A 12,696-nucleotide genomic window follows, 5' to 3' on the forward strand; every position below is an offset into this window, starting at 1 on the left:
TAATTGATAAAGAAATTAATGTTATAATATCTTGTTTTTAAAAATTAACCTTGCCTTCTATGTGCTGTCATTCTTTGATAGTAATCTTTTCATTCAAAAGTGTTGACATCCATCAACTTTGCTGGCCTGTCACACTGTTTACGTAGAAAATAAATGAAATCGTTTTTCTTTAGGATCTGACAGATTAAAATTTTTTGCAGTAGAGAAACTGCCCTTTGGAAGATAAATTGTTCCTGCGATTAATAAATCTTATTTTCTTTCTGATAAATTAAGTGCATAGTAAATGTTTCCTGACTGAATGAATACATTTATTAAAATATATTCATTTTATAACTGCTATTTTAAAAGATCCAGTTCAATTCTCCTTTTTGGCAGGAGGAGCAGGAACTAGCTAATACCTTAGAAGTTGTTTGGAAAGGAATCTGGGTCTCCATCTCACAAGACAGTGTCCAAAGACAGGAAAGAAAAGGGACACAGACTTTTCTTCCTGAACTCCTCCATGTATATTTATTCTTATTTTCAGTGTACCATAGCTCCAATTCTATTTTTAGAAAAACATTTAAAATGTTAAGTTGATATGGGAATACAAATATCACTAGTCTGGTGCTTTGAAATCCTGTCATATTTTTGTATTCTTATATTTTCACCCCCCAGGATTCAATAAAAGATATAAAAGGATGGATGTAGAGAAAGGATAAATGGATGAATAGATGGATAGTTAAGTGAAAGAAAATGTAGAAAAATAATAATTGAAGAATCTAGGTAGTGGGTATATAGGTGTTTCTGTACAATTCTTTTATTTTAACATGTGTACATTTGACATCTTATTATTATTACTATTGATATATTTTGTTGTTGCAGGGAAAAGTCTATAAAAACATCTTGGTTTTGTTCCTTTTATGGAGAGGTTGATTTTTGACTAGTAATCAGATTGTTTATATTTATTGGTCCATTCAGATTTTCTGTTTCTTTTTAGTACATTTTGGTAACTTACACTTTCCTAGATGAATTGTCCATTTCATTTATCAAATTTGATGTCATAAATTTGCATATAAAGTTGTTTGTCTCTGTAGTTGTCTCCCTTTTCATTTCTAATATTGTTTGTGCTTTCTCTCTTACTTTGATCAGACTTACCAGTCTATTTTATTAATGTTTTCCAAGAGCCAGCTCTTGTTCTACTTCTCAATGTTATTGTTTCCTATCTCCTTAATTTCTGCCTTTATATTCATTATTTCTTTCTACTTTATTACAGTTTATATTTTTATTCTTTTTCAGGCTTTTTTTCTATTAGGTTCTATATTTTCAGTCTTTCTTGTTTCCAAGTAAATCCACTTGAACCTAAAAAATTTCTCTTTCTGCTTTAATTGCAGTCTATGATATGTTTGTAGGGCTTTTTTATTGTTTCTGTATTCCACCCCCCCACCCCCGCCCCTGTCATTAATCCATGAATTATTTAAAAGTGAGTTTTTCCAGTTTCCATTCAATGGGGGGAGTATGTAATAGGGTGGCATTTTTCATTTCTAATTTTATCAGAGAGACTGTCCCCAGACAGAATTCCTTGAAATCTTTTTCCAAGAATAAGTTAAGTTTGAATACACTACCTTTAGTTTATAAAACAGGTAAACATATAGTCTTTAAAATGTGCTAATATTTTATACAGCAGTTAACAATTTTCTAGGAGTTTTTAGCACATCCTCTGAGGTTGGTATTATCATGCTCATTTCATAGAGAGGAAAACAGACCCAGGAAATTTATGTGGCTCGCCTGAGGTCACACACTCACACATAGTGTTTTCCATGCTCTACTACTATCTATGTTATCTCTTTAGCTTATATTATTTTCATAGAAAGTGAATTAAAAATGAATCAACTGATTTGGACACATAAAGAGATAAGCTTTTATTTTCCACTACATTCACTCATATGAGTATCTTACTCCCAGGGATGAGGAATAAATGAGATGCTCTTCTGTTTAGATTGAAAGTGGTAGTAATAAAAATTTTGTAAGAATGATGTAACTAGGAGTTGTGCCCTTTTGTTCCTAGTACCAGAAGAGCTCATACCTATAAGTTTTATGCCACGTGTTTTTCTATTACAAAGAGCTTGTTATGTTGCTCTTGTTATACTGCTAAAAGCAACCTAGTGATCTAATAACCCAAAAAGAAGTTTGAAACTCTTTTGGTTTTTATTCTACACCATTACTAGCTTGTCATTTTTTTTCGCGGGGTGTGGGGGGCGGAATTCATTTTTTTCCACATATCTAAATTGTAACTGTACGTGTTCTCAAAGATATTTTGGAGGTAATCCATAGTGACACATTGTAAATTTTGCAATGCCCTCTATATCTTTTATCCCCTAAAGGGAAACAGCTGGCCCTAGGAACTTTTGTTTAATTTTAATTATTTATGAAGCTTGCTTTTCTTCTTAATATTTTATGAAATGCTTTCTACATGTAACTGAAGCAGATGTTGTCAGAGATATTTTCTCTGGCATAGTTAATTCTAAAAGTAGTTCTACTGGCCTTACAGTTTGTTTATGTGTGCTTGCTTTCTGTCTGCATAAGGGAATTCCTACCAATTAATAATGTAGATCTTTTAACAATTCAAAAATAACAATGTTATTCTATATTTCTTTGGAAATTAAATTGTCTAGTATTGTCATTCTTAATACCTTGAAGACTTACCAAAAAAGTAAACTTAATAATATGAAGGGGAAAAATCACATGATCATCTCAAAGGACATAGGAAGAGCATTTGACAGAATTCAACACTCTTTTATTATAAAAATGCTCAGCAGATTAAGAATAGAAGGGAACTTCCTGAACATGGTAAAGGGCATTTTTTAAAAACCTACATCACATATCACACTCAATGGTGAAAGACTGAAAGCTTTCCCCACCTAAGATCAGGAACAAGACAAGGATGCCCACTTTTCACCACTAATATTCACCATTGTACTGGAAGTCCTGGTCAGAGCAATTAGGCAAGAAATAGAAATAGGAGGCACCAAATCAGAAAGAAAGAAGTAAAATTATCTATATTTGCACATGACATGATTATAGAAAATCCTATAGATTCCACAAAAGTCCTAGAGCTAGTAAATGAATTCAGCAGAAGTTGCAAATACAAAATCAAAACACAAAAATCTGTTGTGTTTCCATAATACTCCATCAATGAATGAACTGAAAGAAAATTAAGAAAATAATTCTAACTACAATACCATTTGAAGAATAACTACTTAGAAGTAAATTTATCCAAAACGTGGAAAACTTGTACATTGAAAACTACAAAACATTGCTGAAATTAAAGAAGACCTAAATAAATGGAAATAATAAATGTTTATGGATTGGAAGATTTCATATCACTAATATTTCAGTATTCCCCAGGGACTTCCCTGGTGGTCCAATGGGTTATATTCCATGCTCCCAATGCAGGGGGCCCGGGTTCCATCCTTGAATGGGGAGCTGGATCCCTCATGCATGCTGCAACGAAGATGCTGCGTGCCGCAACTAAGACCTGGCTCAGCCTAAAAAAATAAATAAATATTTTAAAATATATATATTTCAATATTCCCCAAAGCAGTCTAATCAAGATAGTATGGTAGTAGTATAAGGATAGACATGTAGACCAGTAAGAATTGAGAGTCCAGAAATAAACTCAAACATCTGTGGCTAATTGATTTCGACAAGGTTGTCAAGGCCGTTTGATAGAGAAGGAATAGTCTCTCCAATAAGAGGTGCTAAAACAACATGATAACCACATGCAAAAGAATAAAGTTAAACCCCTTCCTCACTCCATATATAAAAATTAACTCAAAATGGGTCAACATCCTAAAACTATAAAATTATAGAAGAGAACAGAGGTAAATCTTTATTGGTTTTGCCAGTGTATTCTTAGATTTAACATGAAAGCTCAAGCAATAAAAGAAAAGATAGATAACTAAACTTCATCAAATTAAAAGTTTTTGTGCATCAAAGAACATTATCAAGAATGTGAAAAAGACAGTCCATAGAATGGGAGAAAATATTTATAAATCATGTGTCTGATAGGAATTTAATAATCAGAATATATAAATAACTTTTACAACTCAACACATAAAAGACAAATGACCCAATTTAAAAATGGACAAAGGACTTGAATAGACATTTTTCCAATGAAAATGTACACATGAAAAGATCCTCAGCACTGTTAGTCATTAGAGAAATGCAAATCAAAACCACAATGAAATACCACTTCCCACCTGGTAGGATAACTTTAGTATTTAAAAACAAACACACACACACAATAGCAAGTGTTGGCAAGGATGTGGAGAAATTAGAACCCTCGTACAAGCGTTTGTAGGAATGTAAAATGGTGCAGCCACTGTGGAAGACAGTTCGGTAGTTCCTCAAAAAGTAAGACACATGCAGGGGACACGGGTTTGTGCCCCGGTCCGGGAGGATCCCACACGCCACGGAGCGGCTAGGCCCGTGGGCCATGGCTGCTGAGCCTGCACGTCCGGAGTCTGTGCTCCGCAACAGGAGAGGCCACAACAGTGAGAGGCCCGCGTACCACAAAAAAATAATAAGACACAGAGTTACCATATGACTCGGCACTTCCACTTTAAGAGAATTGAAAAAAAAAATGTTTAGGAAAAAAAAAAAGGAAAAAAAAAAAAAAAATGTTTAGGGCTTCCCTGGTGGCGCAGTGGTTAAGAATCTGCCTGCCAATGCAAGGGACATGGGTTCAAGCCCTGGCCTGGGAAGATCCCACATGCCATGGAGCAACTAAGCCCGTGTGCAACAACTACTGAGCCTGAGCTCTAGAGCCTGTAGGCCACAACTGCTGAGCCCACGTGCCACAACTACTGAAGCCTGCGCGCCTAGAGCCCGTGCTCCACAATGAGAAGCTATGACAATGAGAAGCCCGCACACTGCAATGAAGAGTAGCCCCCACTCACCACAACTAAAGAAAGCTTGTACACAGCAACAAAGACCCAACACAGCCACAAATAAATAAATAAATAAATAAAAGATGTTTTTATGGCCTAGGTTGTGTCCCCCTAAAATTCATATGTTGAAGTCCTAACCTCTGGTTCCTCAGACTGTGACTGTTTTTGGATATAGGGCCTTTAAAGAGGTTATTAAGGTAAAATGAGGTCATATGGACAAGCTCTAATCTAGCATGACTGGTGTCCTTATAAGAGGAGGTTAGAACACAAACAGGCACAGAGGGAAGACCATATGAAGACACCAGGGAAAGATGACCATCTACAAGCCAAGGAAAGAGGCCCTCAGAAGAAACCAACCCTGCCAACACCTTGATCTTAGACTTCTAGCCTCCAGAACTGTGAGGCAACAACTTTATGTTGTTTAAGCCACCTCATCTGTGATACTTTGTTATGGCAGCCCTAGGAAACTAATACAGACGCTTATACTCACTATTAATCAAAGAAATGGAAATTCAAATCACCGTGAGATTCTATTCTATACTTATGAGATTGACAAAAACAGACAGGAATGACTATTGGTGAGAATATGGATTAACAGAAACTCTTACACTGCCCCGAAGGGTACAGATTGATACATCCAATATAAAAACATTTGACATTATCTAGTCAATTTAAAGATGCACTTAGCTTATGACCCAGCAGTTCTACTGCTCGGAATATAACCTAGAGAACCTCTGGCACATGGGTACCAGGAGACTTTTGAAAGAATGTTCATAGCAACTTCCTTTATAAGACTAGAAAAAGCTAGAAATAACCCAGTTGTCCACTGACAGTAAGATGAATAATGGAATACAAGATAGCAATAAAAATGGAAGTTCTGGGGCTTCTCTGGTGGCGCAGTGGTTGAGAGTCTGCCTGCCGATGCAGGGGACACGGGTTCGTGCCCTGGTCCGGGAAGATCCCACATGCCACGGAGCGGCTGGGCCAGTGAGCCATGGCCACTGAGCCTGCATGTCCGGAGCCTGTGCTCCGCAACGGGAGAGGCCACAACAGTGAGAGGCCCACGTACCGAAAAAAAAAAAAGGAAGCTCTGTAGGCACATGCATTAATATGGATGAGATTCACAAATGTAATATTGAGCAAAAAGCAAATTGCACAACAAGGACCTACAGTATAGCACAGGGAACTATACTCAGTATTTGTAGTAACCTATAATGGAAAAGAATCTGAAAAAGAATATGTGTGTTTGTGCATGTGTGTGTATGGCTAAATCACTTTGCTTTACACTTGAAATTAACACAACATTGTAAATTAGCTGTACTTCAATTTAAAAAAAAAAGCAACTTGCAAAAGAATACACACACTAAGATGCCATTTATGCAGTGTTTGAAAATATCCAAGAAAACAGTACCATTTTGAGATACATCATATGTAGTAACACTATTAAAAGGAAAAAAGAAAAGAGGAGCTTGGTAAAATTCAGTAGAGTGGTTACATCTAGAGCAGCATGCATTTGCAGAGGGGCAGATATTCCCCAAGGGAGTAAAAATTGCTTCTGGATTTTGAGGGGTGATTTGCAAAAAAATCTTAGATATTACAGCATTCCATAATACATAAACATGTATACAGTATATTTGTAGTATTAAAATTTAATCAAAGAGGGAGATTAGGGAAAAAATGTCTTGAAAGTGTCCCTGGATTGGGGAGTGGGAGTGATAACACTTAAAAAACATTTTAAAAAAAACAAAACAGGTTGAGGAACATTCCTTTCGAAGGAACGTGGGAATGCAATAAGGAGAGGTTATATAGATTTTGACAGTAATAGTAATGTTTTATTTAATCTCAGTGATGGATACAGAGGTGTTCTTTAACAACTGTTTATTGAATGCTACTTTAGACAGAGTCGCTGTGCTAGTTGCTGAAGGATACATCAGTAATGAGATTTAAGGCCTGACCTCAGTTGTCACAAGGAATGACAGAGGGGAGCAGGAAGGGACTGGAGGGAAAGATTACAAAGGGGATAAGGAAACTTTTGCGGGTGAGGGATAAGTTCATTATCTTGATTGTGGTGATATCTTTACAGGTGTATAGGTAAGTTAAGACTTATCAAAGTATACACTTTAAATATGTACAGTTTATTGTATGTCACTTATACTTCAGTAACAGCTTTACAGAGAGAGAGATTGGGCATATATCCCAGAGAAAATGAAAATTTATTTTCACACAGAAACTTGGACACAAATGCTTTATTCATAATAGCCAAAAACTGGAAACTGCTTAAATGACCTTCAGTGAGTGAGGGATCAAACACATGGTGGTACTTCCATACTATGGAATACTACTCAGCAATAAAAAGGAGTGAACTGTTGATAACATGCAACAAATTGGATGAACTTATAGGAAATTATGCTGAGTGAAAATGGAAATCTCATAAAGATATATGGTGGGACTTCCCTGGTGTTCCAGTGGTTAAGACTCGGTGCTTCCACTGCAGGGGGCATGGGTTCAATCCCTGGTCAGGGAACTAAGATCCCTCATGCCGTGCCACATGGCCAAAAAAGAAAAGATATATGGCACATGATTCCATTATGTAACATTTGTGAAATAACATTTATAGAAATAGAGAACAGATTAGCAATTGCCAGGAATTAGGGATGAGGAAAGTAGAGGGAGCTATTATGGAGTAGCACAAGGGAGTCATGTGGTGATGGTTCAGTTAAGTATCTTGATTGTGATAGTGGTTACATGAAGTTATACATATGATAAAATTGTATAGACCTCTACACATACACCACCCCAAAATGAGTGCATATATAACTGGTGAAATCTAAATAAGCTTTATGCTTTGTACCAGTGTCGATTTCCTGGTTTATATATTTATGCAAGACACCGACATTGGGAGGTGCACAGGATCTCTTTGCAACTTCCTTTCAAAATGAATTGTTCGAGACAGAAGACCAGTAACTAACCCAGTACCTCTAGTGTACAGATCTTGTTTTCTATGTACTTTCTCCTACTCACTTAAAAAAAATAATAATAAAAGTAAATAAATAAAAACAGTGCTTCTTGGGAAAATAGCACTGATTCTAGATCTGGGACATGAAATATTTAAGGTATTACTGTTAAATAATTTGTCATAATGGAAAGCAAGGAAACTGTCAAAACTATCAAAAACTACTAGTCCCATCTCAAAGGGACTCAGGATGTGATCTTGCTAGCCAAAGATGGGATAATTTTAGCATCAATAATGATAATAACAACAGTAGATTAAAACACATTAAATATTTTAAAATACATGACTTCATAATAATAATTTATTAAAGCTATAATTGGTCATTCTTTGGAGGTTGCTAGGGAAACAGCTCAATTTGAAAACTAGATAATAAAGGGAAGAGGAAATGTTTATCCTGCCTTATACAAAATGTACCTCAAGGTAACTAAATAATTGACTTGGAAAGTTTTTCTTATGGAAGTATTCCAGCTAATAAATGAAAAAGGAATGATAGAATTCCTTGAAAAAGTGATAGAGAAAATAGAAAAATCTCTAGTTTTTGTAACCCCTAATATGTTTAGGCATTTATCATCATAGGTCTGTTCTATTAGTTTCCTAGGCTGCTGTATGGCGTAAAATGATCGAAATTTATTCCCTCTGAGTTCTGGAGGCCAAAAGTCAGAAATGAAAGTGTCAGCCAAGGCTGCACTCCCTCCAAAGGCTTCAGAGGATAATCAGTTTCTTACCTCTTCCAGCTTCTCATAGCTTGAGACATTTTTTGGTTTGTGGTCACATTACTCCAATCTCTGCCTCTGGTCTCATTGGCTCCTCTTCTGTCTGTGTTTTCTTCTGTTTGCCTTTTATAATGACATCACTTATCATTAGATTAAGGGCCCAACCACAGAATCCAGAATGACTTCCTAATCTCAAAACCCTTAACAATTACATCTGCAAAGGGCCTTTTTCCAAATGAGGTAACATTCACAAGTTCCAGGGATTAGGACATGGACATCTCTTTTGGGGGGCCACCATTCATTCAGCCCACTACAACTATTAATATCAAAAAGAGATGAGTCAGAGGCAAGCCTCTTCGTAGAAGTAAACACCACCTTGTCAAAAAATAAAAATAAAACAAAAACCTAAACGCAAAGAAGCATCAACTTACAGGACACACAAGAAACAGAATACTGCGAGGATGGAGTCAACAAAACTCAGACTGTGGGAAACTCTACAAAACAAAAACTCAGTTTCTTCAACAAACAAATTGCAGGGGGGTGGGGGTAAAGGAGATGGAGGAAGAAACCTATATATGAAAACAAAACTAAGCAACATCATCCATTTGCACTGTGGGAACCTTACTGTGATCCCAATTTGTAAAACTTTTTAAAATATGGAACAGAAATTTGAACATTTACTGGTTGTTTTATAATATATTTTGTAAATTTTAATATGGATATATTTTTTAAAGTCTTTGTCTTGGGGACTTCCCTGGTGGCGCAGTGGTTGGGCATCCGCCTGCCAGTGCAGGGGACGCGGGTTCGATCCCTGGTCCGGGAGGATCCCACATGCCGCAGAGCAGCTAGGCCTGTGCGCCACTACTACTGAGCCTGTGCTCTACAGCCCGCGTGCCACAACTACTGAAGCCCGTGCACCTAGAGCCCATGTGCCTAGAGCCCGTGCTCCGCAACAAAGAGAGGCCACCGCAATGAGAAGCCTGCGCACCGCAACGAAGAGTAGTCCCCGCTCACCGAAACTAGAGAAAAGCCCGCACACAGCAACGAAGACACAATGCAGCCAAAAATAAAAAATAAATAAATTAAAGTCTTTGTCTTTTAGACATTACACTGAAATATTTATAGATGAAATGATATGTCTAGGATGTACTTCAATATAATTGGGGTGGGGGAGGAGCAGGTAGGTTTATAGATGAAACAAGAACTTGTGTTTTTGGAAGTTGGGTGGTAGGTACATGGGGATACATTATTCTGTTCTCTCTACTTTGAAATGTTCCATAACAAAAAATTAAAAATTTAAAAAGGTTGATACTTCCCCCTTGAAAGAAAGAAAAAGAGGAAAGAAAGAAAGAAAAGGAAGTTTGGTTTGTGGTGCTTGAGAGGATAGGTTTAGCAACTAGAAGGATGATCCTCTTAGCTTTTTTCTGCATGGTGACTAGTGAGGCTGTGTCTCAGGGCTGTGTCAAGAGCTTTCACAGGGGACTTCCCTGGTGGCGCAGTCCTGTGTTCGATCCCTGGTCCTGGAAGATCCCACATGCTGCGGAGCAACTAAGCTACAACTACTGAAGCCCACGCACCCTAGAGCCCGCGTGCTGCAACTACTGAAGCCTGAGGGCCTAGAGCCCATGCTCCGCAGCAAGAGAAACTACCTCAATGAGAAGCCCACACACCGCAACGAAGAGTAGACTCCACTCTCCACAACTAGAGAAAGTCCGCGCGCAGCAACAAAGAACCAACACAACCAACCAACCAACTAACCAACCAATAAATAAATAAATAAATAATTTTAAAAAGAGCTTTCACAGCTACTCTAGCTTAAAACTGGAATCCAGGAAAAGAAAAAAACACATTTCCCTTTGAGAATATGCTTATTCAGCCAGCCTTTCATGACCATATTTTTTCAACCACTCCTTCCTCCATCCCACCCCTTCAGTCTGGATTAAATAGCACCATCTTTTGTGCTCTCCTAGTACCTTCTACATACTTTGATAGGGTATTTTAATTGTGTAATCTGTTTAGTTCTCCCAGTTTCTAGATTATAAATTCCTTGAAGATATTAACTTTGTGTATTCATATTTATTCCTCTGTGTATTCCCCCTCTCTGCTGCCTTTAACATTAGGCCTGGTAAGCTCTCTCAGTAAATGGTTGTTGAATGGGGGTGGGGGGTGCAGAGGAGCAATAGAGAATTGGGTTGTGCTGGTAAATAAAATGCAGAATATACCTCCTACTTTCTCCATCTCCTGAATGAATTCTTTTCCCAGGACTACTAAAGTATAGCCACAGAGCTGCTTTAAACTTTTCTTTCTTCTGCCCGTCCTCTGGCAGAGGTGCTAATGAGCTGTAATATACTACAAATGAAAGAAGAGTTAAGGGTAAGCAGTGTAGCAAAGTAGAAAATGGGTTTCTGCACAATCACATGTTGCTGATTTCCACTCTTTCCCAGAGTATATAATACAATGAATTCTTTTTAGATGACTGTCTTTCTGTGCTATTTGTTTTGTTACTTTATGTGTATTAGAATTCCCCTTCTCTATAAATTACTTTCTAGTCTGTCTTCTTGGTATGCTTTAAGATGGTAATTAGAATACAGCCTCCTTAAAAAGGTGGCAAGAAGTACTGGAAAAATACTATTTTGTGTTATGTATAAGGTTATTTGGCAGTTTCCTAGTAGATGGCAATCTCCATAAAGCAAACTTAAGAGGCCTACAAAACTTTAGAACTGGGAGAGACCTGACAAACTAATGTGCTTCCCTATTTGCACCCCCCACCCCCAACACACCCCCACCCCCCCACACCCACACCCCACACCCCCACACCCCCACCCCATGTTCAAAAGAATAACATTTTGTGTAATAGCCATCTTTTTGTAGTCTTAAAGTAGTGCACATTGTCTAGTCCCCAAATCTGGGCTAGTTTCTAAACTAGTACTTTCCATACTTAGATTCTTGAGAAAATGGGACACAAGGATAACAACTATTATCTAAAATGAAAAAAAAAATTTTTAATTATAATTTCTTTTTGACCACGTAGTACTGGATGATTGCTCATTTTTGGAAAACAGCAGAATAAAGCTTAAACTTTAAAACACAATTATTGAACATTTTAACCTTATTAAAGACTTAAAGATATTTTATTTTCTCTTTAGGTGGTACGAGACTATAATCTTCAGCTGTTTTTACAAGAGAATGCTGTATTTCACAAACCCCAGCCCTTCCAGTTCCAGCCTTGTGACAGTGATACTGTAAGGGAATTCCAGATTTTCATTTCATTTGTCTTTAAGCTATGTTTGTCCTTAAATAATTTCTATCCTTGGAATAGACAGACAAAAACTGAGTGTATCTCAATATTATAACAAAACTGTGAGGATGCAGAGAAACTGTGACATTTCTTCTTTCTAAAATGTGACTAACACGCCCAGTATCTTTATGCTAACAACTTTCTGCTTAATAGGGTTAAATCATAAAACAAGTTACTGGAAATCTGAAAACTGAACTGAGGGAAAAAGAAAAAAATACTCAATAAATTTTTTTCAGTTCAAATGTAAATTACATACTTTCTATTCATGAAATTCTTCACATGCATACCCTTCCAAAGAAACCAGTGGTTAAGTTTTAACCAGAATAGAATTAATAAATAGAATAATGAATATATGCATACAAATATTTTTACTGGTTTTATTAAAAATTATAGACCCTTTATCATTCCTTTCACATTTCTTAGAATGTTAAAGTATTAACACAAATGCCAAATTGGCAGTGTTTAAAAAACAATCATTAATCATACATTTTTATCCTTGAGTTTAATCTATGAAAAATGATAGCCATTTTTTAATTAAAGAAAAAGAACCAGAATACTAATTTAATGACATTTTTTAAAAGGTATTTAACTTCTACAAGTTGAGAAAGCACATGTTGGCATATCTAGCACATTCTCTCAATGCAGGCAAACCAAGAGGGAAGTCAAGTTGTATTGGTAAAGTCTGTTGGTAAACCTAGAATCAAAACCAGTGGAGTTTATGATATCAGAGTTTAGTGGTATCAG

The 12,696-nt window shown here is 36.7% G+C and overlaps 1 protein-coding gene across 1 annotated transcript in view; it reads left to right on the forward strand.

The window, feature by feature from the left end:
• FCHSD2 (FCH and double SH3 domains 2) overlaps positions 1–12,696 on the forward strand; it is a 301,858-nt gene that overhangs the window by 218,048 nt on the left and 71,114 nt on the right. The window contains exon 10 of the mRNA XM_065882104.1: positions 11,801–11,896. Coding sequence (XP_065738176.1) covers positions 11,801–11,896 — 96 coding nt within the window. The remainder of the gene's footprint in view (positions 1–11,800; positions 11,897–12,696) is intronic.

This window comes from Phocoena phocoena, chromosome 8 (assembly GCF_963924675.1).
Source record: "Phocoena phocoena chromosome 8, mPhoPho1.1, whole genome shotgun sequence".
Taxonomy (NCBI): Eukaryota; Metazoa; Chordata; class Mammalia; order Artiodactyla; family Phocoenidae; genus Phocoena; species Phocoena phocoena.